This window comes from Chamaea fasciata, unplaced genomic scaffold (genome assembly GCF_029207755.1).
Source record: "Chamaea fasciata isolate MVZ Bird 193981 ecotype frontalis unplaced genomic scaffold, bChaFas1.0.hap1 SCAF_15, whole genome shotgun sequence".
NCBI lineage: Eukaryota > Metazoa > Chordata > Aves > Passeriformes > Sylviidae > Chamaea > Chamaea fasciata.
Window position 1 is genome coordinate 12850570 of NW_027094100.1, and position 24772 is coordinate 12875341.

At 62.6% G+C, this 24772-nt stretch overlaps 3 protein-coding genes across 12 annotated transcripts in view; 1 reads left to right on the plus strand and 2 right to left on the minus strand.

Annotated features, from left to right (window-relative positions):
• Positions 1 to 7003: 7003 nt before the first annotated feature.
• Positions 7004 to 13556, plus strand: UNC5A (unc-5 netrin receptor A). Its single transcript, XM_066197079.1, has 15 exons — positions 7004 to 8777; positions 8915 to 9058; positions 9135 to 9238; positions 9350 to 9530; positions 9644 to 9811; positions 10001 to 10165; positions 10252 to 10440; positions 10856 to 11155; positions 11248 to 11335; positions 11415 to 11583; positions 11661 to 11894; positions 11990 to 12139; positions 12234 to 12398; positions 12483 to 12658; positions 12867 to 13556. Exons 1-15 carry the CDS (start codon positions 8420 to 8422, stop codon positions 13024 to 13026), a joined length of 2751 nt encoding a protein of 916 aa, XP_066053176.1. The 5' UTR covers positions 7004 to 8419; the 3' UTR covers positions 13027 to 13556.
• Positions 13552 to 18895, minus strand: HK3 (hexokinase 3). 2 transcript variants are annotated; one of them, XM_066197078.1, is made up of 19 exons: positions 18798 to 18895; positions 18530 to 18679; positions 18361 to 18412; positions 18125 to 18287; positions 17681 to 17829; positions 17389 to 17523; positions 16984 to 17281; positions 16720 to 16903; positions 16396 to 16551; positions 16044 to 16277; positions 15651 to 15955; positions 15434 to 15573; positions 15163 to 15282; positions 14974 to 15069; positions 14755 to 14854; positions 14450 to 14633; positions 14221 to 14376; positions 13820 to 14053; positions 13552 to 13693 (listed from the first exon to the last, which is right to left on the minus strand). In XM_066197078.1, the coding sequence occupies exons 1-19, from the start codon at positions 18893 to 18895 to the stop codon at positions 13552 to 13554; spliced, it is 3096 nt and encodes a 1031-aa protein (XP_066053175.1). The 2 variants fall into 2 exon arrangements, with proteins under 2 accessions (XP_066053175.1, XP_066053174.1); XM_066197077.1 differs by having other exon boundaries at positions 18786 to 18895.
• A 1071-nt stretch (positions 18896 to 19966) lies between these two features.
• UIMC1 (ubiquitin interaction motif containing 1) overlaps positions 19967 to 24772 on the minus strand; it is a 39824-nt gene continuing 35018 nt past the window's right edge. For 3 of the 9 annotated variants that reach the window (XM_066196941.1, XM_066196939.1, XM_066196940.1), the window contains 4 exons: positions 24389 to 24467; positions 22751 to 22871; positions 20887 to 20980; positions 19967 to 20475 (listed from right to left, as the gene is read on the minus strand). In XM_066196941.1, coding sequence (XP_066053038.1) covers positions 20222 to 20475; positions 20887 to 20980; positions 22751 to 22871; positions 24389 to 24467 — 548 coding nt within the window. In that variant the 3' untranslated portion in view covers positions 19967 to 20221. Of the gene's footprint in view, positions 20476 to 20886; positions 20981 to 22750; positions 22872 to 24380; positions 24468 to 24772 lie in introns of those variants that run through there. The other 6 variants (XM_066196942.1, XM_066196945.1, XM_066196944.1 and 3 more) reach the window with 6 other exon arrangements.

Genomic DNA, 24772 nt, shown 5'->3' on the forward strand with positions numbered 1-24772 from the left:
ATTGTGGTCCCTCTTCTGTGACATTTCCCGTGGGGTGCCAGGCTGGGCTGGGGAGCATCCCTGGGCATCACCTGGTGTTGCAGCAGGGGCTTGGGGTAGAGTGGGGTGTGGAGAGGAGATGAAGCGCGTAGCAGGTGTGAGCAGCCGGGGGGTGTCCCGGGGGGTGCAGAGCCCGCGGGCGTCCCGGAGAGGGGGAGTGACGCCGTGCCGGGGGATGCGCCGTGCCCGGGGGGGATGCGAGCCGGGGGAGCCGCGCTGCGCTGCGCTCGGGGTCGGTGCGGACCCCCCGTGCCGGCTCGGGTGTGTGCAGAGGCAGGGGGTGCAGCGCCAGCGGGGGGAGCGGTGCCGGCGTTGCGGGCGGGGGGCGGCGGCGGGGGCGCGCCCAGCTGTTGCGCCGTCCCTTCCGCGGGCGGGTCCGCGCTCCCGCCCCGCATTGGCGGCGCCCGGGCGGAGCGGAGCGGCGCGGCGGCGGGCGGCAGCCGCGGCGGGGCCGGTGGCGGTGGCGGGGGCGCCATGGCCCGCTGAGGGCGGCGCGGAGCGCGGCCCGCCCTGCTCCCTCGCCCCGCAGCGCTCCGCGGGGCGCGCCATGGGTGCGCGGCCGCCCCGCCGCCGGGCCCCCCCCGCCGCCGCCGCCGCCGCTGCCGCCGCCGCGCCGGGGCCGCTCGGTGCCCTGCTCGCCGCTGCCCTGCTGGCCGCCGCCGGTGAGTCACCGCGCGCCTCCCGCGGGCACCGCGCTCTGGGCGGGAGGGACCCGGCACCGGGACTGGGCGCCGGGCAAGGTCACCCGGGGAGCGCCGGCGGGTGGGCGTCCTGCGGGACGCCGGTGCTCTCCCGGGGACCGGGACCGTTCGCTCTCCGTGCGGGATGCCCGCTGCCTGTGGGAGGTTCAGGTGTTGGTGGGGCGCCCTCCCGGACCGGGGATGTGCCCCCCCCGCCCCGCGGCGGGCACTGCCGTCTCCCGCTCCTTGCCCAAGCGTGGCCGCACACGCGTGTCCCGCCGGCACTGCCCCGGACGCTGTCCGCACTGGGGGGAGCTGGCGCTCCCCGCCACGGCTGCGCTCCCCCGGGGCTCTGCCAGCGCCGGGCAGCGGTGTCCGCAGCGCACCTGCCCCACGCGTGGCGTCCGTGCCCCACGCGCAGCATCCCTGCCGCTGGCACGGTGTTCCTGCCGCTGCCATCACTTGGCCGGGACACGGGGGACCGCGGCGAGGGGATAGCCCGGAGGGTGCTGTCACACCGCGGGGGTGCGCGTGGGTGGTCGTGACGCGGGGAGTATGCGGGACTGTATCGGTGATGCTGCAGACAGGGACGGTCCGGAGCACGGCTGCCCCCGGCAATGCCCCCCCGGGCAGGACCCGGCGGGAGCGGGAGCGGCCGGGTGGACCCTCGGGGCTTGGTCGCTCCGGCGGCCGGTCCGTGGAGTCGGCGGCCGGGAGTACGGTGGGTGCCCGGGGCTGGCGGCCGCTGGCAGGTGTCACGGCAGACGGGAAGTGGCGGCTGCAGACAAAGGACCAGGCTGGGGGCGGGGAGCTGCGCGAGGCTGGACGTGAGCTCCGCGGGGGGTCCAGGGGGGTGGACGACTCCCCCTCTGCGCCGGAGGGTCTCAGCCCACTGACCCTCCACCCGCCGGCGGAGATGTCCCCTAGCATGGTTTCAGTGCGTTGGTGGGCACGGCAGACACCCAGGGGGGCTGCAGCCCCGGTGCTCCCCGCAACCTGGGCATCCCCAGGGACCCTGCGTTCCCAGCATGGCCCCGTCTGCATGGGGACGCTGCAGAGACAGCGTGGTGGGTGAGCATCCCTTGGGTCCAGGGGACCTTAGATGGAGGGTGCTGTGGGTACCGAACCCCAGCTGGGTATGGATCACAGCTGTCCCCACGGCACCCGTGGGAACCATGAGGATGGATGGCGATGGGGGGCAGAAGGTGCAGGAGATGCACCAGAGCACCCCATGCCAGTCCTGTGACAGGAGGTGTGAGGAGCCCGGAGGTGCCAGCACCGGCTCGGGCAGTGTGGTGTGCTGTGGTGTGCTGTGTTGTGGTCCCCATCTCTTGCTTGGCAGGCAGCTCACAGCCGGTCGCGGCGTGACTGAGCCCAGTCACCTGCGCAGCCACTGCTTGGCACAAACGGGGCAGGGCTGGGCCTCTGCTTCAGCCTGGCAAGGCATGGCACAGCATGGCATGGCACGGCTCTCCTCAGCAGGGTTGTCAAGCCACGGGCTGGGGACAGTGAACCCAGGTGTCCAGGCAAAGGGCCCCTGTCTGCTGCTGGAGCAGCATCCCTGTCTGTGGGCTGCCTGCCTGCTGGTGCCCGCAGGGGAAGGGCGAGAACAGCAGAGAGGACTGGGGGTCTCCCATGGGCAGCAGTGAGGATCGAGCTCCCAAGGTGGGGGGCTGCCCTGCTCAGCTGCTGCACTGGTAGGTGGGCAGGGGCAGAGGGGCACAGTCCTTCCCAAGAACAGCCCCTGGCCCGGTTGTGCCATGGGCCCTTCCCCTCGGCATCGTTGCAGCCACTGCCAGGCCCTGGTGCATCTCCTGCCCCAGCCCCACAGCGGCTCCTGCTCCAGCTTCTCTGGTCGGGGCCACGGGCTCTGCTCGTGCACGAGCCACGTTGTGCTGCTGACTTCACTGGGCTGCCAGGAACACCTGGGCTCCAGCTGACGGCCCCCAGCCACTGCACTCCACACCTGAAGCCCCACAACCTGGCACCCCGGGTCGTTGCGTCATACAGCACCCTACAAGCTGTGCCTGGCAGGGCACTGGTGGCTCCGTGGGGCGGGCAGGAGTGCAGGGTGGCGGGCAGGGCACCGGGAAGCTGCCGTGCCGGCTGTCAGCACGAGCACGCGGCAGACGCAGCCTGCCCAGGGCTGTTTGTTCTGGCTCAGTGCCACGCGGGGCTGGCACTACATCAAACCGTGCGGAGCCTGGCAGGTGCTTGCGGGAGGGAGCCGAGATGCTGACGGTGCCACCAGGGGCTGGGCACCCCCGGAGTCACTGCAGGCACCTGATAGCCTGGGCCACCCGGGTGGCCGGCAGCACACGAGACCACCCTGTAACTGATACCGGTGCCCAAGGGATGTTGGCATGGGGACTAAGTGCTGTGCTCGTCCTACTGTACCCCCTTCCCTGTGCCCAGGGGTGCACCCTCTGTGTCAGCACTGCTCTGTCAGCACAATCGCTGGTCCATGTATTGCATGTCCGCCCGTGGGAAGGCTGAGGTGGGCTGGCTCGACTGGGCACACTGAGACCCTGTCCTCATCCAGTCGGTCCCAGCTGCCCAGTACCCCGTGGCTCTGCTGCCTGCCTGCTCTTTGGGTGCTGCTCCCGGGGGGGTGTCAGGCAGGTTGCTCCCCATGGGCCCCCAGACCCTGCTCTGCCAGAACTCTTGCAGGATGGGGTTCTCAGGACTCAGGTCCCTCAGCCAGCGCTTGCTGCCACAGGGTTGTGAGGTGCCAGGGCTGCCGTCACCACTGGGTGACGGGAGAGATTGTGGGGCTGGACCCTGGCACCTGGGACTGCTGTCCCCTGCCCTTTCCAGTGGGATGCAGGACAGGTGACCTTGACACTCCTCCCGGTGGGGCCAGGGCTCGGCCAGAGCTTTTGCTTCTCGCTGTCAGTTAAAGGAGAGCCAGGAAACCCACTCTCAAGCTTCCCAGGATTGAGACCCCAGCGACAGTTCCGGCACCTTGCATTGGCCCAGGCTTGTGTCCCCCACCATCCCAGTTCTAGACTGGGCTGGGGGACCCCCTCATCCTCCACTGAGCACGGGACCCCTTCCCCATGCCGTGCTGCTGAGAGGGGCTGGCAGGTCTTGGCACGAGTCCTGCCGGCACAGAGTGTCTGGGGTCTATACTGCTCTTCAGCTACCCAGAGCTGGTGGGGAACATGTCCCCTCTCAGCCCCGGCTCTGTGTGTGCATGGGGAAGAATGTCCAGCGCTGGATGCCGGTGCTGGTAGCCCTCAAACAGGCAGAGGCAGTCCCTGGGGAGGGGCTGCCACCCCCGTCTGTCTTTGGTGGCACTGGCACCATTGTCCTCAGACCCCGGCCATGGCGCAGCGTGGGTCATGTGCGGGCGCAGCCAGGGTGTGCAGCCCTGGGCGGGCACTGGGAGCCCTGCCCGCCCTGGCACATGCTAATTGCATGTAATGGGGAGAGCAGTATCAGCTCAAATCCGTAATTAGGCAGCTCCATTGTCATGCAAACCCGCCTAATTCATTCACAACCAGCACTCGCTTCATCAGCGCCCAGACGCTGCCAGGCATTCACCGGGAGACAGGCACCTCCACCCAGCCGCCCCCGTGGCCGTAGGGCTGGCACACGTGGGCCACACGCCTGAGAGGCCCAGACAATGGCCAGCTTGTGGGGCACACCAGAAAACAGGGCACACGGTCCCAGGGCAGGCGGGGGCGCCCCGGTGGACACAGTGTCCATTGGAGAGTGGAGGCCGTGTTGGCATCGTGTGCCCAGAGCCGCCCCGTCCCCAGCTCTCAGCACGCGCCAGGCTGGCCGGGAGCCAGGTCCTGCTGCCCAGCGTTGGCATCCGACCCTGCTGGCTCCCTGCCCAGCCGGGGCTGGCACTGGCACCCGCCTTGGCATTGCCGTGGGACTGTGTGGGGTGGAGAGGTGGGTGCAAGGGAAGCATTAGCCGGCGTCCTGATGCCCCAGGTGAGGGTTGGAACAGCTGGGCAGCGCTGGGTGATGCTGTGGCCCGTGGCTGGGGGTGTCTCCCAGAGGCAACACCAGCTCATCATGGCTCAGAGCCAGCCTCTCCCAGCAGGATGGTACCCAGCTCAAAGCCTCAGACGAGCTTTTTGATTGTGGCGAGTTGTGCCAGTTCCCTTCTCTGCACCCTGCAGAGAGCAAAGCGCCAGCGACGGGGACCCCTGCGTGCAGAGTTGGCACCCCCAGGCTCCCCTGGGAACAGATGGGCACCCTCTGCCCTCCCCCTGATGCCCACCCTTCCCTCGTTAAGGCCGGAGCAATCAGCAGCAATTATGGCTTTAATTACCTGCTGCTGGGGCACACGCCGAGCGCCGGCAAAGTGCGAGGAAATCTTTCATGTTAATGGTGTGCCAGGCCTGGCACAGACACGATGGATGGGGCATCAGCTGGAAGTGAATCTGCCGGTTGTAAAGCCCACGGGGATTCGGGGAGGTTCTCAGAGGGGCACAGTGGTGGAGGCAGGTGGTGGCATTGTCCCCACGCTGCTGTGGGAACCCCAGAGTGGCAGCAGCAGGCAGGGGAGCGTGCAGGGGGTGGGGGCAGAGGGAGGATGGGGTGGGATGCCCCATCGGGAGTGGCTGATGTGACAGGGAGCAGCGTTCAGACAGACCCGTGCCATTGGAGCACTGTCCCACTGCAGGCAGCCACCTGCTCCCTGCCAGGGGCAGCTGTGCCCCGTGGGCACCCTCTGGCCCTGTCGGTGCCGGGGCTGGCGCTGCCGCAGCCACCGCGGGCAGCTTCTCCTCGCCAAGAACACGCTGACCTTCTCAGTGTCTCCCCGCGGCAGGCACAGAGGCATCCACCAGGCTGCTCCCGGCACCACCGGGGACTTCAGCACCATCACCCAGGAAGGATCAGCCCCTTGAGGACCAGAGGGACCGTACTGGGGCACCCACTGGAGCCTGGTGTGTTCTATCAGTGCCCTCCCCCCGCCCCGCCCCCGATACTGGGCAGTGCAGTGTCTCACGGTCTCTCCTTGACCAGTAACACCTGAACACGTGGTGTTTCTGCTGCTGGGGGGCCCAGGTGCTACGGTGAGAGGCTGTGTGACCACCTTGGGTGGCAGGAAACAGGGGGAGCTCTGTACATGTGGGCAGGAGCAGCTGGGGGTCCCACAGTGCTGTGATGAAGACAGGAGTGGGTGCCCAGAGCTCAGAGTGAGGTATCCCCATCCCCTCTCCACCCTGAGGTGGGTGTTGCAGACTTGCTCCCCAGCTCATCACCCTTCCCCTCCATCAGGCACCACTCCTTAGCCCTCATCACCCTTCCCCTCCATCAGGCACCACTCCTTAGCCCACGTGTTGGGGGGATAATTGATATTAAAGCCCTGCTTAATGCACCGACTTTACTGGCTGAGATTTATCGGCGCTGGAGCAAACTGTGCTCCCAGTCGCCCCTTTGGCTGCAGGCAGAACGGCCGAGGCTGTGCCCTGCCTCGCTGAGGGAGGGGGCGGGGGGTGTGTGCGACCCAGCGAGCTCCCCCCCCCCCACCCGTCCGCTCGTTCCCCGTCCCCGCCGAAGTTCCCCGGTTCCCTTTGCCAAGGTGACATAAGCATCTCGCCTGTTTCCATGGCAACGCAGCGGCAGGTGAGCGCGAGGCGGATGCGGGAGCCGGCACGCGCCACGTGGGGGGCCCGCTGCCCACAGGGCACCCACGCTGCGCCCGCACCCACGGGCGGGGGATGCCACGCTGGGGGGGGGGGGCACAGGACGCGGGGGGGCCGCAGTGCGTGGAGGTGGCTGCAGAGAGCAGGGGCATCAATGGGGTGCAGGGTGCCTGTGCTGTGGGGAGCGTCTGTGGTGTGGGAGATGTGCACGAGGCATTTGGCATAACTGTGCTGCGTGGGGTGGCCATGGTCCGTTGGATGGTCGCAGGGGGCGTGGGGTGCTTGTAGTGCGTGCAGAAATCATGATGTGTAGGGTACTCGTCATGGAGGGGGTGCCTGTGGTGCATGGGGCACCCAGACCACAGTCCCTCTGCTCCATCACAGGGCTCCAGGCCCGCTCCAGCCTCTTGGCTATGCCACGTGGCTCCATCCATGCCCACACCACATCACAGAGCCTCACCAGTGCCTGGCACGGTGCTCAGCAGCAGGACATCCAGGGCAGGGCAGCACCCCGGCTCTGTCGCTCACTGCGTATCCCCAGCTCCGTTTGCTGTGCAAACTCCCCCCGCCCCGCCCACAAGGCACCCAGCACCCCGCTTGGGTGGGCAGCTGGGGGGGCTCCATACCCATCCTGCCTCCTCCATGCCTTGCTGCCCATCCCTGGCTTCCTGCGCCCCTCCACTCAGCCGTGATGGATAGACACGCAGCTCGGCAATCGCTGTACTCATTTCACGTGTGATTAAAAAGCTGGTCCCGCAGCACAGTTCACCCGGCGCGTCTGCCACAGCCGCCCGGGCAAGAGGCAGCCGCGATGCTGTGCAGCAGCAAACATGGCATTTCATAAATAAATTGGGTTTATTTACCCAGAGCCCACGTGCCAGCATGGGTAGTGCAGTGTGGGCACCCGGGGTGCCCGAGCAGCAGGCGCAGCGGTGGGACCCACCCGTGGGTGATGCGGCGAGCTGTGCCGCAGCCGGCACGGGGACAGCACCGCGACGGGGACCGCAGCGTCTGTCCGTGCCGTGACCCCCGGGCCGGCCCCATGCTGCGGCTGGGGGGGTCGTTAAACCAGTGAAATATGAAATGCCTGTATATCCCCGACAGGAGTTTTAATTAAATTAATTGCCAGTGACATTGTAAAAGTGCTGATGGGGTAATAACCGGCGCGTTATGGTCGCCGTTTATCTTCCCCGCGTAAATTAGCTGCCGCACCTTGCCCGTCCCGGCGGGCATCGCGGTGGCCTCAGCGGCACCCAGTCCCCGGCTCCGAGGGGCCTGAGCCAGCTGGGGGGAACAGCAGGGCATGGAGCCTCCCTGGGGGACTCAGGCAGGGCCCAAGGGACCTCCGTGTCGCTCGCGTTCCCGTCACCAGGCGGCCGTGCCAGGCGGGAGCCAGCCGGGGTGGGCACAGGCAGTGGGGTCCCATGGGCACATGGGGAGTGGCTGGTGGTTGCCAAACGAAGGTACTTAATTACTGCGCATTCCATCCCATTTAATTGCTTATTAAATCCTAACCAGCCAATTAGCAGCAGCAATTACAGCTTCATTCAGTGACACAATCGCTATTTTATCGTTTGTTAATCAAATGCTTATTTAGGGCCCTGGTTTATTAACTCTTTCCACAGCAGGCACCGGCAGGGTGGGGGGAGAAGAGGCACCTGGCCATGTCTGGGTTGGGGGAGGTGGATATCGTGGCACTGTGCCATGTGTCATGTCCCCAGCACTGCTGTCCCCATGGGGGCACATGTGTGCAGCGCTGAGCCATCCTCACCACCCTGGGGACAGCCAGCTCCCATGTGCCATGTAAGTGTGGGTGTCAGTGGCGCAGGATAGGGCGCACTGCTGTGCCACCCTGCCGTGTCACCATCACTTGTCCAGCATCCCTGTGCCATTCTGGGGTGCAGCAGGGCAGGATGTGGCCCATGGCCAGTGCCTCACAGTGTGCTGGAGAAGGGGGTGGCAGGCGCCCTGGAGGCGTGAGCGATGGCCCTTGTTGGTCACACTACATTTCCTTTTCATTAGTGCTAAGTGTGGACATGAGGGATCGGCAAGGGTTCAGCGGGCACAGCCACTGCGTGGCTGCTTTCCCTGATGGATGGCAGGGTGGGAGAGGGCTGCCGCACTGCTGGTGGAGGGGGCAGTGGGGAGGCACAGGGCCACCTGAATGTGGCTGTGCTGGTGTGCCAGCCAGGGCACGTGGAGGTGGCCGAGCCCCATCTCCCCACAGGTGCTCAGCAAAGCGCGACTGTGGCCAACCCAGCATCTGGTGCATCCCCGGACCTGCTGCCGCACTTCCAGCTGGAGCCGGAGGATGTCTACATTGTGAAGAACAAGGCAGTGAGCCTGGCCTGCCGTGCCACCCCTGCCACCCAGATCTACTTCAAGTGCAATGGCGAGTGGGTGCACCAAGGTGACCACGTTACGCAGCACAGCACCGACCGCAGCACCGGTGAGCGCCGGCAGGAGGGGCGGTGGCAGCCCCACCCCTGGGAAGCCACATGGGCCACTCTTGGCGGGGCTTGCATGGGGCTGGGGCCACGGGGACAATTTCTGCATGCCAGCGTGACGTGCCACTCTCCGGTCCAGGGCTGCCAGTGATGGAAGTGCGCATCGAGGTCACCCGCCAGCAAGTGGAGAAGATCTTTGGGCTGGAGGAGTACTGGTGCCAGTGTGTGGCCTGGAGCTCCTCTGGCACCACCAAGAGCCAGAAAGCCTTTGTGCGCATTGCCTGTGAGTGTCTGCAGGTGTCTGAACAGAGTGCAGGGCACTGGCCCCGGCCTCCCATCTCATCCCTGTGCCTCCCTAGATCTGCGCAAGAACTTTGAGCAGGAGCCGACAGCCAGGGAGGTCTCCATTGAGCAGGGCATCGTGCTGCCATGCCGCCCTCCCGAGGGCATCCCCCCCGCCGAGGTGGGTCCCTGCAGCTGGGCAGGACAGGATGTGGCTGAGGATACCCCTCTCCCCGGGCAATGATGCGTGTGATCCCAGGCAGGCACCCAGTGATGTCCCTGTGCCCTACAGGTGGAGTGGCTGCGCAACGAGGAGCTGGTGGACCCAGCACTGGACGCCAACGTCTATGTGACGCCAGAGCACAGCCTGGTGCTGCGTCAGGCCCGCCTGGCCGACACCGCCAACTACACCTGCGTGGCTAAAAACATTGTGGCCCGTCGCCGCAGCGCCTCTGCTGCCATCACTGTCTACGGTATGGCCCCTCCACGCCAATCCCCACCATGCTGCCCTGGTGTCACTCTCCCTGTCCTGTCCCTCCCTGCGTCCCCTTAGCGGCAGGGTGCTGACGGGTCCCTCTCCACCCAGTGAACGGCGGCTGGTCGACGTGGACACAGTGGTCAGGCTGCAGCACCAGCTGTGGACGGGGCTGGCAGAAGCGGAGCCGGACGTGCACCAACCCCACACCCCTCAATGGGGGTGCTTTCTGTGAGGGCCAAAATGTACAGAAAACCGCCTGCACCACCCTCTGCCCAGGTACCTGCCCTGCTCGGGGCACCGCCACCGCCCCGTCGTGCCGATGCTGCACTCCCCACTGCGCCCATTGCGGTCCTTTGTCCCCACCAGATGTCTTGTCCTCCAATTCCCCTGTGTGTCCGTCTCTGCCAGCCCTGGGGCAGGGAAGGGGGGTGGCAGCAGGGTGCTGACCCCAAGCTGTGCCTGCAGTGGACGGTGCCTGGTCGGAGTGGAGCAAGTGGTCGGAGTGTGGGGCCGAATGCACCCACTGGCGCAGCCGCGAGTGCTCGGAGCCAGCGCCACGCAACGGAGGCCGGGATTGTCACGGCCCCGAGCTGGACACCCGCAACTGCACCTCTGAGCTCTGCACCCACGGTGAGCACGGTGGGGATGGCAGGGCTGTCCCCTGGGAGAGGGGACCAGGGGGGTGACCATGTGTTGTGATGCCCTGCCCCACACAGCTGCTCCCGGCGCAGAGGACGTAGCGCTGTATGTGGGGCTGGTGGCCGTGGCCGTGTGCCTGGTGCTGCTGCTGCTGGTGGGGGTGCTGGTGTACTGCCGCAAGAAGGGGGGCCTGGACGCTGATGTGGCCGATTCCTCCATCCTCACGGCCGGCTTCCAGCCCGTCAGCATCAAACCCAGCAAGGCTGGTGAGTGAGTGTTTCAGGGGCAGTGCACCCACACTGGGACACGGTGTCCCTTGGACCTGCAGGTGGCCATACCTGCCAAGGGGTCTCTGGGCAGGGGCTGTCTGCTACAGGGCATCCCTGCGTGGGGTTCTGTGCCCTGTGGGGTCCCTGGTCTTGAGCTGATTCTTTGTCTTATGGGATTCCTGACCTAGGGACAGAGATTCTGTATTTTGGAGTCCCTGACTGTGGGATCAGTGCTCTATGCCACATAGGGTCAGATCCCTAGGGGTGGTGGCTGTGCCCTATGGGGTCCTCACTACGGGGCAGGGATGGTGTGCCCCATGCCTTCTCAAGCTGATGGTGCCCATGCACCACTGGTGGGGACCCCCTGTTTCTGCCTTGCTCTGGCACCACAGTCGCTTGCTCTGTGCTGCAGACAACCCCAGCCTGCTCACCATCCAGCCAGACCTCAGCACCACCACCATGACCTACCAGGGCTCGCTCTGCCCACGTCAGGATGGTCCTGCCAAGCTCCAGCTGCCCAACGGGCACCTGCTGAGTCCGCTGGGTGCTGGACGGCACACGCTGCACCACAGCTCACCCGCTGCCGAGGGTGCTGACTTCGTGGCCCGGCTCTCCACACAGAGCTACTTTCGCTCCCTGCCCCGCGGCACCAACAACATGGCCTATGGCACCTTCAACTTCTTGGGGGGACGGCTCATGATCCCCAACACAGGTACAGCAGGGTGGGGATTCCAGAGCACTGCCCAGGCCAAGGCAGGGTCCTCATGGGGCTCACCCCATGCCTGCACCCCCATTCCCACCCAGGGATCAGCCTGCTCATCCCACCCGATGCCATCCCACGGGGGAAGATCTATGAGGTCTACCTGACCCTGCACAAGCAGGAGGAGGTGAGGTAGGTGCTGGGACTGCTGAGGCAAGGGGCTGTTGGAGGGGGTTCTGTCCTGACTCAGCTGCCCCCATCGCTGCCCCAGGCTGCCCCTGGCTGGCTGCCAGACGCTGCTGAGCCCCATCGTCAGCTGTGGCCCCCCTGGGGTCCTCCTCACCCGCCCCGCCATCCTGGCCATGGGGCACTGCGTGGAAGCCAGTGCTGAGAACTGGAGCATCCGGCTGAAGAAGCAGTCGTGCGAGGGCACATGGGAGGTGAGCAGGGGCGAGGGGTTTAAGGGATGGAGGAGGGACAACCACGGCTGAGGTGCATCACTACCTGGGTGCCGCAGGACGTGCTGCATCTGGGCGCTGAGCCGTGCACGGAGCTGTACTACTGCCAGCTGGAAGCGCAGGCTTGCTACGTGTTCACGGAGCAGCTGGGGCGCTTTGCCCTGGTCGGGGAGTCCCTCAGCATGGCGGCCTCCAAGCGCCTCAAGCTGGTCCTGTTCGCGCCGGCCGCCTGCCCCTCGCTGGAGTACAACATCCGCGTCTACTGCCTCAGTGACACCCAGGACGTCCTCAAGGTACCGGGGTCCCCAGCCTGCCCATCCCGGCTTGGAGCGAGAGCTGCGCTCCTGGTGTGCGGCATCTCCTGCCTGACTGCTGCTTGTGCTGGCAGGAGGTCATCCAGCTGGAGAAGCAGCTGGGAGGGCAGCTGATCGGAGCCCCCCGGGTGCTGCACTTCAAGGACAGCTACCACAACCTGCGCCTCTCCATCCACGATATGCCCAGCTCCCTCTGGAAGAGCAAGCTCCTCGCCAGCTACCAGGTGAGGAGTCTGGCCGGTGTGTGGGGATGGGAATAGAGGTGTAGGGAGGTGTCCCTGCCACTCTGACACCTCCAGCTCTGTCACCCCACTCCAGGAGATCCCCTTCTACCACATCTGGAGCGGACTGCAGCCCTTCCTGCACTGCACCTTCACCCTGGAGCGCCTGAGCACCAGCACCTGTGAGCTGGCCTGCAAGATCTGGGTCTGGCAGGTGGAGGGAGATGGGCAGAGTTTCACTGTCAACTTCAACATCGCCAAGGTGAGGGCAGCACTGGGCCACTCCTAGGGGTACCCATCGGATTGCTTCACGTCCCATTCCCTCCCTGCTTGTGCTCTCCCCTAGGACACGAGGTTTTCAGATTGGCTGGTCCCCGATGAGGTGGGCACCCCGGCTCTGGTGGGCCCCAGTGCCTTCAAGATCCCCTTCCTCATCCGCCAAAAGATCATCAGCAGCCTGGACCCGCCGGGTACACGGGGAGCCGACTGGAGGACACTGGCACAAAAGCTCAACCTTGACAGGTAATGCAGACTGAGGACAGTGCTGGGTATGGGGTGGCATGGTGGATGGAGGCAGGGGTTCTGGCCTCATTCTGCACCTATGGATGGATGCTGGAATGCTGTGGGATCCTGTGAGAGGCCTGCTGCATAAGGTGAGGCCAGCACGGGGCTGGTAATGGGGTGTGGAGCCATCCCTGTGCCCTGACATGGTCCCTCTGTCCCCTTCCAGCCATCTCAGCTTCTTCGCCTCGAAGGCCAGCCCCACAGCCATGATCCTCAACTTGTGGGAAGCGCGGCACTTCCCCAATGGCAACCTCTCCCAGCTGGCTGCCGCCGTGGCTGAGGTCGGCAAGCAGGACGGTGCCCTCTTCTCCGAGGCTGAGTGCTGAGCATGGAGGGTCCCAGGGGACCACCACCGTGGGGCTAAGGGGGGCCCTGGCTGGCCCACCAGGCTCCTACTGCCCCACAGCGCACGAGGAGGGCTGTCTGGCCCCCTTGGGAGGGCAGGATGCCCCTGCCCCATGGCAGTCAGGCCCCTCCAGCACTGTGGCGGCGGGACTCAGCCCAGCCCCGGGGGTCCCAGAGCCCCATGGTGGGGGACTGGGGGGGGCACTGGGTGTGCGTCGTGCGTGCAGTGCCGTCGTGCTGTCTGCGTGTGGGGCCGGGTGGCCCCGGGCCCCGTGCCGTGTTGTGTAAAGCCCGTTTTTTTAATTCTGTATTAAGTGCATTCAAGTATTTACACTTGGCCTTATGTACATAGCGGTGCCGCGGGCGGGGGGTCTGCCGGACGTGAATGTAAATAAATTCGATATATATTGCTACGTGGGGCTATGCCCAGCCGTGCGCTGCCCCACGCCCCTCATGATCCCTCAGAAGCTGGAGGTCCACACCAAAGAGCTTTATTGGAGCGGTGACTATTCCATGGTCTTGGCAGCGCGACTGGCCACAGCTGCTACGAGCGCGGCCCCTTTCCCCGAGCCATCCTCTGATAGCATGAAGGACACGTTGCAGTTGGGTGCCAGGTCCTTCAGTGTCGTCTGGAGGTTGGTGGAGAAGCTAGGCAGGACAGGAGGGGGAGTGAGGACTGATGCTCCCACCCTATACATACCATGCCTCCCACCACAAACCCCTTCATAGAGCAAGGATGCCATGTGGGTGCCTGCCACCCCTGGCCCCACTTACCATGGGTGCAGCTTGTACAAGGTGCCATCCACCCCAACAGTGACAGACAGTTGGTCCAGGCCCCGGTTCTCCCGCATCTTCTCCACCACAGCAGCCAAGCCAGCAGCACAGAGTTGGGCCGCCCGCAAGGACACTGTCTGGCACACTTCCCGCAGCAGCACGCTGTCCTCAAAGCTGGCCTCGATCTCCAGTTCGTTCAGGATGGCCTGTATCTGCCGCAGGGCCAGCCCGTTGCTGCTCCGGACCAGTGCCACTGTTAGCAGCAGATTCCCCATCCCCATCACTGTCCCCATCTCCTACCGTCACCCTACCTGTGCCACATCAGTGTAGCCTGGCCCCTCTCCCGGGGTTCTGATACCCCCACCCCAGGTTCAGGGAACCCACAGGAGCCCAACACTCACAGCTCGATGCTAGAGAGGAACTTGGTCTGGAAGATGTTCCTGGTCTGGAGTTTGGAGCTGATTTTGCCTTGGAACAACAGCTGTTTCTCGGTCATTACCATCAGGATCTGACGCACGATCTCGCCCAGGTACATGCCGCTGATGAGCTTCTCAAACCTACCCAAGGCACAGCCTCAGCTAGGCACAGATACCTGCTCCCAGCCCCCTCTGCCCCAGGGCCCTCACCCACCTCTGCTTGCCCGGGTTGATGGTGCTTTCATCCACCACGTGGTCGAAGTGGGTGAAGAGGTGGTCTAGGCAGCCGTTGTCCCCAAAGGCCCCCCACTCCATGTTGATGCACATACGGCCCTGGTCCCCCTCCACTGTGCCCACATTCCTCATCTCCTCCATGTAACAGGCATTGGTCCCCGTCCCTGCAGGCCCCATGCTGGTGTCACCCCATCGCAGTTCAGGCAGAGGCATGTGGCCATGCCACATAGGGTAGAAGGGTGGTGAGGAGATAGGGGACCTCCTGGATGAAGAGGTGCTCCTCACCCACAATGAGGCCAATTTCACATTTGGGGTCATCATAACCACAGGCCATCATGGTTCCCACCGTGTCATTGACCAGAGCCACCACCTGCATCCCTAAGTGCTGCCAAACAGGAGATGGGGACACGTGGTCTAGCGGCACACAGACAGCTCCTGGAGCTGACACTGCCTGGATGTAGGGTGTAGCCTGGGGTTAGGGACAGGCTACAAGACATTCCCTACCTGTTTGCGCCGGGCAGCGTCCCGCAGCAGCTGGACAACGTCTTGTCCCACGCAGCCTGAGGCACTGAAGCCTTTGGTCCAGGTCAGCAGCAATGCCTGCAAGTGTGGCAGGAGCAGGGGGCAGGGCAGCTGTGTCACACCTCATCCTGGGGTTCTTCCCACCATTCTGGTGCTGGAGCCACCCCTCACCTTATCTAGGCCCAGTTGCTGGCAGGGGAAGGAGAAGGTGAAGCCAAGAGGCAGCATGTCTGCCCCCAGGCTCTGCTTCGTCTGGAAGTCTATGATGCAGTTGATGATGTGGTCAAAGAGCTGTGGATAGTGGCCATGGTCAGCAGGGTGTAGGTTGGGGCAATGCTGAGAGGGCCTCTTCCAGCCCCATCATGTGGCCCCATGGAGAGCAAGTAGTGAGGCAATGTCCAGCCCCGTGCCCCAGCCACCAGTCACAGGTCCTCAGCCTCACCGCCTCGCCCGTGCCCTGCATGATGGCAATTGGGATGACATAGATCTCGCTGGCCATGCAGATGCCCTCCTTTGTCACACGCACCACCAGCACACGGAAATTGGTCCCCCCCAGGTCCAGCGCCAGGAAGTCGCCTCGCTCTGTGGGGAGCCAGCACAGTGCATTACCAGGGCCACGGCCTCCCCGGCACCCCAATCCCAGTGTCCCTGTCCCTTACCAGTGCCATCAGGTGTGTGAGTAACATAGGTGGGCAGCATGCGGACAGAGGCAGTGGCATTGGTCTCCTTATTCAGGCCCCGGTCCATCTCCTCCCTCATCAGTGCCTGGACTCTCTCCAGGTCAGCACGGGAGAGCCGCAGTGGGGCCAGCACCTCGTTCACCTCACGGCGCAGGGCTGCCAGGCGCAAAGCCACTGCTGTCACCATGGCCGCCCCCCGCCCAGAGCCATCTCTCGAGGGCAGGAGGGTGGCCATGCACTCAGGGGATAGTAGCCTTGACACACTCAGCAGGATCTCCTGAAACCTGCCAAGGATGAAGAAGATAACACGGGCTGGGTGTGAGGCATCCCACTGGGGTAGCACCCCACTGGGAGCTCTGAGTTCCTCATCACCTGGGGTAGCCCTTGTACAATTCTCCGTCCATCCCCACGCTGACCATCAGTGTCTCCTGGTCCCGGGTCTGGCACATGTAGCTGAGGATGGCAGCCAGCCCAGTGGCATGGAGCGTGGCAGCACGCCCCACCACTGCCCGGCAGATCTGCTGCACCCGGCCACAATCCCGCTCACTAGGCTGCAGCCCCAGAACCTCCAGAATCCTCTTCACTTCAGTTATTCCTTCCTCGTTGCTAGAAGACAGATCACAGCCCTGCAGCACCTGGAGGTCGACCAGCTCACAGCCAGGAACACCTATCCATCACACCCCATCCTTCCACCCATGGCAGCTCCTGGTCCTCAGACACTCACTTGATGATATCCAGAATATTCTGCATCGCGAACACTCCCTTCTCCCTCAGGACACCAATATCGGTCCCAGTGAAGAGAGCTTTCTCAGCAGTCAGGCCAATCAGTGCATGCCGGACAATCTCCCCAAGGTACAGGGTGCCCACCATCTTCTCAAACCTGTGTGGGTTGGAGCCCGCATGGGAGTCAGTCATGCCTCCCTAGCAGCACCCCTTGGCCCTTTAAGAGCACCCAGGAGCACTGCAGGGAATGTGTGATTCTGTTGGTGGGGCCTGACATGCTCAGGTGTAGATGGGGAGCCTGTCCTATCTGGGGGAGAAAGAGCACCTCTTTTTCCCAGGGTTGGAAGATTCCACATCCACGCATTCATCATAGGGTGTGACGATGTCATTCAAGGTGCCATCATCCCCAAAGCAGCCCCACTCAGTGTTTACACACATCCGCCCGCTGGTCTCGTCTGTTGTTTCCACCAGGTATGCCTCGGCCATGAAGCAACAGTTGGAGCCCTTGTCTGCAAGAGTGATGGGGCTGAGCACCAGCACAGCCCCCCCAAAACCCACCACCATGGTACACAGGGTGCCCAAGTCTCACCTGCAACCACGGCAACCTCACAGGGTCTCCCCTCTGTGCTGCAGGTCATCATGGTGCCCACAGTGTCATTCATCAGGGCAACAACATCCACGTGGCAGAGCTGACCAGGAGTAAATTCACAGGATTTCCTCCTCCAAAAGGACAGCCAACTTTTACCAGTGGCTGTTGTCCCATTAGCTAATCCAGTCCCATTGGCCCCCACCTCCTGTTTATTGATGGCTGACTGCAGCAGCTCCACCACATCCTTCCCCAGCACGTCATTACACCTGAAGCCCTTGGACCAGGAGAAGAGTTCTGCCTGTGGACAGCATGTGGCAGAGCCATTGACCTCTGGCACCAGGATGGTTCCTCTACCCACTGCTGCTGTGTTGTGGTCACAGCCTGGGACAGGGCTCTCCCTCTCACCTTGTCCAACTGCGTCTGCCGGCAGGTGAAGGGGAACACAAAACCCAAGGGGAGGCGTTCCTCAGACTTGCTGGGGTCAGAGTGGATGGTCTCAGTCAGGAACTGGGACAGGCATTGTGCAATGAAGTCAAAGAGCTGCAAAGTCATGACTGGGGGTAAGGTTGCTCGCCTTAGCCAGTACCCAGGCTGTTGAAGGCAGCCTGGAGCTCCAGCACCAGCCTGGAGCCCTGCTGAGCCTCTGTGACGCTGGGCAGCCCAGCACCAGCCACCCTTTGCCATGGCCTCCTCATACCGCTTCCCCCTTGCCCTGCGTGATGCCCTCTGGCAAGTCAAAGATCTTGTACACCATATTGGGGCTCATGTTTCCATCTCCGTAGAGGGTCACCCAGAGGGTCCGAACCTGGCTCTGGCACAGCTCCACCACCAGAAAGTTGCCCTGCTCTGTGGGGGAACAGAGGGAGTGTCAGGCAGAGACCTTCCCTGTGGCAGATCTCCTAAAATCTGCTCCTTGCCCTGTCCCACGAACAGTCACTCACCCACTGGGGATGCTCCTGAGAGCCTGAGACTCTCAGAGAGGCCGAGGGAACCAGCTTCTGGCTACTGCCCCTGCACTGGGGAGTGGCAGCTTATGGACCCCATAACTGATCCAAGAGTGGTTTACCCTCAACCCCCAGAGCTGAGTCCAGTGAGGTGTGCAGGGCTGCCAGTAGCAGAACAGTTCATCCTCATGCCTTACCAGTGCCGTTGGGAGTGGAGCAGATGTAGGTGGGCAGCATCCGCACTTTGGCCTGTGCATGTGTCTGTCGGCTCAGCCCCTTGCACATGTCCTCCATCATGTGGCCCTTCATAATATGCAGCCTCTCCAGCGGGATGCTGAGTGATCGCAGGGCTCGTTGTATCTGGGGATGGTGCATTAGGGCAGAGGTGCAGAGGCAAAGGGCAGGGAATCACTGGAGCAGGGATGGGCCTTACCGGTGTGGTGTGGGAACTATCACGGCCTTGGCTCAGATTGCCCATTAAGATCCTGCATGGAGGGAGGAGGCGTGTCACTCACTGAGCTCTGGCCCGCCTGACAGGACAAATGCCTGCCCTTGCCCAGGCACGCAGTGGGGCTGGGGTCTGTACCCAGCTCTGCTCCCACCTGGTGTCTGTCTCCATGCTCGTTGAGGGCTCCTTATTTTCGTCTCTATGCAGTATCCTCACGCTGCCTCTGCGGTCGTGGAGGAGGCAGCTCTGCCCCATCACGGTCATAGGGCCAAGCTCGGGGGCGGCAGAAGAGGGTCCCCACCACCTGCAAGAGGCCAGAGGCTCCCCTGCAACAGCCTGAGGGATCTGAGGAGCCTGCACCACCCCATCCCCGGCCCCACAGCGGTCTGCACAGGGCAGGAGCCGCTCACCGGTCCACGCACCGGCCGTCTGGCTCCGCCGCGCCGGACCCTGGGTCTGTTCTGTCCGCCCCGCCGGGCCGGCCAATTTGGGACCTGGGCCGGGTGCTACGGCTGCCCATGGCGACGGGGCAGGGGCCGGTGTTTGCGGCCGGTGTGGGCCGGGGCTGGCGTGGGGGGCCGGTGTCTGGAGCCGGTGGTGGCCAGGGCCGGTGCCTGGGGCTGGTGTCTGGGACCGATGGTGGCCGGGGCTGGTGTCTGGGGCCGGTGGTGGCCGGGGCCGGTGCCTGGGGCCGGTGTCTGGGGCCGGTGGTGGCCGGGGCCGGTGCCTGGGGCCGGTGTCTGGGACCGATGGTGGCCGGGGCCGGTGTCTGGGGCCGGTGGTGGCCGGGGCCGGTGCCTGGGGCCGGTGTCTGGGGCCGGTGGTGGCCGGGGCCGGTGCCTGGGGCCGGTGTCTGGGGCCGGTGGTGGCCGGGGCCGGTGTCTGGGGCCGGTGGTGGCCGGGGCCGGTGTCTGGGGCCGGTGACGGCGGGGCATGCGGTGGGCCGGTGCCGGCGCGCGCGGGGCCGTTGCCGCCGCCATCCCCCTGGCAACAGCCGCGCCCCGCCTCGCCATTGGTCGCCCCGCCGCGAGCGGGCCCCACCGCGGCCAATGGGCGGCGCCGCTCCGGGCCCCGCCCGCGGGAGGGGCCGCGCCCCGCTCTCGGGCGGGCGGCAGCGCTGCTCAAAGCCCGGGCTTTAATGAGCTCTGCACCAGCTCGTCCCGTTAATTAGGCATGGGTCGCCCTCTCCTGTTCCCCGTCAGGACGCTCTCGGGGAGCAGGTCCCTCTAAGGCCCGGTGCGAGGCGGGCAAAGCCCCGCTGCCCCGAGGAGCGGGCGTACGGCCGAGCCACCCGGGGACAAGAAAGCACCAAGGACACGGGGACACCGCGGCCGTGGCTCCTCTGGTCGTCGCATCCAGCGGCTGCGGCTGTCAGCTGGCACCAAGGTGCCCTCTGCCACTCCCGGCTGGGAATGTTAGTGCTGTGCTGCTGCATAGAGCACAGGACACTGCAGCCCCCTGCCCCGAGCCCCCCAACCAACCCCAGCTCTCGAAGAGGCCTGGGGAAGTGTGCTTTGGGACCCAACGTCTGCTACTCCTCCTCTCCTCCCTCCAGCGCCCTCCCATTCCCCAGAGAAAGCCAGCAGAGCTCTGCCGTGGTACTGCAGTTTCATAAAAACATACATAAATATATTTCCATTTCTGTAACAGAGAGCAAAGCTGCACAGGCACCTATAAAACACATAGTCGCTTCTCCACCCAGCGCTCCCCGCACAGGTCGTATAAAACATATAAAAGGGGCGCGGGAGACAAAGGCTGCAGGTGAAGCAGGGGTACAGTGCCAAGAAGACCCTCACTGGGGCACAGGGAGCTGCCGCATTGCCAGCTCCCCGCAGCATTGCCAGCCTCAGAACTTGTGCCTTCTCCGGCGGCAGCCTTTGGTCCGTTGCTGGCTGCCCGCATGGACAGCCACGCGTGGCTCTGAGTCCACCACACCATCCACGGCTTCGGAGGAGATGCTGGGTTTCTCAGCGGAGACATGGAAAGGAAGGTGCTGAAGGGAGTTGGGGCTGTCTGCCGACGGCTCCCCAGCAGCAGCTGAGAGTGTGGGAGAGGACTGTTGGTCTCCTAATCCAGTGATGGGAGTCCCCGCATCAGCACCTGCAACAACAGCACACGTCAGCCCTCCTGTGTGAGCCACTGGTGCTGCCAAGAGCACCTCTCCCCCCTCTTCTCCTCCTGTCCTTGGATCCGTGGAGAGAAGTGCTGATGCATAGAGAGGGACAGCAGAAGCCTCCCACAACCCCGAGGAAGCTGGACATATCTTGGTGCAACAGTTCAGAGTACACCCCTCTTCCTGCAAGGGCTCCGGGCTCTAGTGTGGGTCCAGTGGGCACACATCCAGTGGGTACTGGCAGGAATGTGTGCAGCCAGCTGGGGAATGCTGACAGCCAGCTAAACCCAGCCTTCTGCTCTGAAAGAACAGACCCTTCCAAAGGGAATTTGCTCTCCCAGAACAGCCCAGGCCGAGCCAGGACCAAAAAGGGAGAGCTGGGAAAGAGCAGCACTGACCCAGCCAGGCTAGCATAGAAAGTTTTCCACCTTCAGACTTGCTCTCCGAGAGCTCCAGCATCCTGAGGAGTCCTCTCTCCTGCTTTCCAGTGTCCTGCCAAGGAGAGGAGAGCCACCATCACAGCACTGCCACGAGGAAACCCCTTAGCCAGGATGGCCTCGTGAGCACTTGTTCCCCCAGCCCTCAGGGTCAGGCTGGGCACACCAGGGACTGCTGCTTATCCAGGGCCTCCAGCCATCCATGGGAAGGGCACTGCTCTGTGCCCAGCCAACACAGTGCTCAAGCAGAGGCAGCAGAGAGCAGCTAATCAAGCAGAACGTGGTAAAGAGGGAGGCCAGGGTACAGGATGCCACCCCAAGCCCAGTCAGCAAGAACAGGGCTGTGATAAATGGGGGTATCAGGGGCTCTGACACAGCTGGAACACATTCCCCAGCACTGCATGTCCAAGGGCAGACTGGTCCCACTCTGTCCAAGGGTATTGGGGCCTGGTGCTGGAGGGAAGGGCCTTTCCTCAGGGCACAGCCAGACTAGGAACACACCTTGAGCCCTGGTGTCCCCTGGGAGGATGCAGCCATGCTGGCCACACATGCTAGGGGAAGACCACTTGGCCTGGCTGCTTTGAGCTTCACTGGCCCAGCAAAGTCCCCTCTCCTGACTTGTTCCCTGCCCTCAGAACTGCTCTGGGAAGCACCGGCATCCTGGCTGTGGCACTGGAGCTGCAAATCACCCCAAAAAGGGCCACTGCAGGAAACTGCAAACCCAACTGTACCACTGGGAAGCTTTGCAATAGCCCAGCCCATGTCCGGGCTGCCCCAGTGAGCTGCCACCCCAACAAAAGGCAGGGACAGAGGTAACAGAGCCTTGCTGAGCCTTCCCAAAGAGTTCCCTGGCTTCAGCATCTTTCCCCCATACCCTGTGCCTGATTGCAGGACCCACAGACCAGCCAGCTGTGGGGCACAGGGACAGAATCAAACAGCCCCCACAGAGCTGGTCACATGCAGGAGCAGCCATGCCCTGCAGTACTCTGAACCACACAGTGCTTGGCTGTATCCCAGCCAAAATCATCAACCAGAAATCTCATCATTTGCATCTGAATCCCCAAAGGGCTGAGGTCTGTGATGGATTTAAGGGATTATACAAAACTAAGACATCATGTTGCATCTTCATGCCGTGAATCACATTTCTGAGCGCAGGCAAAGCTGCAGCACTAGGGTTTTGCCTGCAGGAGCCAGCAGGAAGGCCTGGAAGGATCCTCTCTGTGCTCCCCTGGGACCACCACAAGCAGGAAAAAGCATGGTGGGGGCTAACACCTGGGGAGTGACTGTGAGCCAGCTGCTACCCACGCTCCTGCCTCCCACCTCCTCTAGCAAGGCACGTTCCCCACACCCAGCACACCTCCACCACAGTCACTCCCCCACAATTCTCCTGGGACACTGCTGTTCGCTCCCAGCACTGAGCAATTTCCCCTGCTCTGGCTCTAAAGCCTTCCCCGTGGGAATAGGCTTGTGGATATCCAGATAGGTTTGTCATCCTGATGCTGGCCTCCACTCCATCGACATTCAGCCGAGGAAGGCTGCAGGACTGAGGCGTGCTGGCTGGCAGCAGGACAGCCCTGGCTGCCTGCCCACTGGAGAGGTTGCTGGCAGCTCTGCAGGATTAGCTCACCACTGGGACCGGTCCGAGCTCTCGCAGAGCGTCGTGGGAAGGAGGGCAATGAGTTCTCTGTCCACAGCGGCCCACAGGGACAGGCAATCCTACATCAGGTCAGCTCATCCCTGCCAACCAGGGAAACAGCTCCTGCTGCCAACCCAGCCCCACACCCAGAGCAAAGCAAAGGGGATGGTGTGCAGGGTCACCCCTCACCTTGGCTCTTCGCAGCCTCCTGGTTCCCTGAGCTTGCCTAGCAGCCTGAAGGCAGCTGTCCACGTGCCTCTGATATTGCAGCAGTGGCACCAGTGACTTACAGAGGTAGCACTTCTCACACCTGCCAGGCAGCAAAGGACAGAGCACTGCATTAGGATTCACCCTGCACCGGGCTCCCAGACACCAGCGGTGACTCTCTTCCTCCAGGCCATGCCATGGAGAAGACGTGTCACCAAATCCAGTCTCGCTCAGTGGGGTCAGGCCGGCACCAATCGCAGAGACTGAGTGATTATCAGTTTTCCCTGCCTGCTCCTCTGTATCCTGCTGCTGCAGCAGCGGGACAGTAATCAAATCTGCTCATCTAACTATCTCAAACACCACTGATTTCTCCCCAGACGTAAAGCACCCTGTCAAAATCTACAGAAATGAAGTGCAAGGGCTTTGCAAAGGGGAGTTAAATTCTGCCTGAAAAGCAAACCAAGTGTGTTAAATCAGAGAGACATTTTACCAGGGCTGGATGAACTTGTCTGACTAGTAAATCAAGCCTTTCTCTGCACTGTCTCCATTTTACATCATGCCATGCAGGGAGAGGAATTGCAGAGCACATGCTCCTGCTGGGGGGTTGGCTCAGCCTGTTTCTCAAACCCCCTTGTTTGGGTGGAAGATGCTCAGGCTCACGCAGGACAACTGAGTGTTCTTGGGAAGAAGATTATTCTGGGTGAAAGGAGATGAAGGTCAGGCATAGATTTACACAGCTACACTCACTTCCACACCAGCTCTCAGCAGGGACTGAACCCTGCAGAAGAGGACACTGGCTCTTCAGGAGGGAAGCTGCATTCAGGAATGGACTATCTCCAAGAAGAGACAAAGCCCCCAGGGACCAGCCCCAGCAACATTGTGTTCAGTTTGATAGTGGTATTCTAAGTGAAACACCCCAGGCTCTAAAATGCATATGGAGAGCCCCCATCGAGCAAAACTCTGCAGCACTTTTTCCCGTATTTTCTTTCCAGTCAGTGCTGATTACCCAGATAATGTGTCTAAACAGAAGCTGTCCTCTCTATAATTAGCCTAATTCCATTAGTGATGTTGCCATCCACTGTTTGTAACAGCAAAATTGCTTCCATAGCAGGGATTTTACTGTCAGATCCTCTCTTATGATGCTTTGTGTGGGTGGCAGGAGGAGGGGCTGCATGGAGAGAGATTAAACAAAGCCACTGCTATTCTGAAAGTCTAATTTAATTAAGAATATCACTACAGGTGCCATGTTGACAGCCTCCATGTCCTGGCCTCTTCTTTTTCCAGGGTTACCAAGCTCAAACCTCCCATCAGAAACTGGCTGAGTTAGCACCATTTTAGCTACAGCTCCCCCCAAGCAGCCATGCACCCCCTGACCTGTCATGGATTGGGCTGAAAGGAAATCAGTGCAAAAATAAACAATCTGAGAACAGCAAATTCCTCTTGCTTTGGTTTAAATATAGCCAGCACTGCAACAAGAGGCACTGAGGAAAAGCAATTTCTTAGGGAAACACTGTTATAAAGCCAACGGCCAGCATTTGTACAGGAATAAAGACATCCATAGTCAAGCCAGAACAGAAGCACAATCTAGGAAACAATCTAGGAGCAGGCATACCTACTTACTTGTCAGTGTCTAACGATGGTGGGCTGCTTTCACCACTGGCAGCTTTATTTCTTGCCTCTCTCTGACGCCTGGTGAGCACTGGAAGAAAAACAGAAAGGGTTAACTAAAAGGGTTACTACCATCCACCCCAAACCATCCCTACATCATGCTCAAATGCACCAAGTTTCCATCACTTTCACTCAAAGCTGCAGCAGAAGTGATGGCAGAGGTGAAGAAACAGTGGACTGGGACAAGCAGATTCTTTCCTGCAGAAGAGGTTGCTGGACAAGTGTCCTTTTCTCCTGGGGGATACTGAAAAATTTACCTTTCCCAGACTGGGGAGCCAGCTGATCATTTCACACCTAAATTGCCAGAAACAGCTGGATTGACAGTCTGTAGTTTAC

Coding starts and splice junctions, on each gene's coding strand:
- HK3 (XM_066197077.1), bottom strand. CDS start 18,895: ATGGGCAGCCGTAGCACCCGGCCCAGGTCCCAAATTGGCCGGCCCGGC. Junction 15,283..15,433: donor TGCAGGGCACGGGCGAGGCG/GTGAGGCTGAGG, acceptor CACTATCCACAG/CTCTTTGACCACATCATCAA. Junction 14,377..14,449: donor ATCAACCCGGGCAAGCAGAG/GTGGGTGAGGGC, acceptor TGCCTTGGGTAG/GTTTGAGAAGCTCATCAGCG.
- UNC5A (XM_066197079.1), top strand. CDS start 8,420: ATGGATGGCAGGGTGGGAGAGGGCTGCCGCACTGCTGGTGGAGGGGGC. Junction 11,336..11,414: donor CACAAGCAGGAGGAGGTGAG/GTAGGTGCTGGG, acceptor TCGCTGCCCCAG/GCTGCCCCTGGCTGGCTGCC. Junction 11,584..11,660: donor CGTGCGAGGGCACATGGGAG/GTGAGCAGGGGC, acceptor TGGGTGCCGCAG/GACGTGCTGCATCTGGGCGC.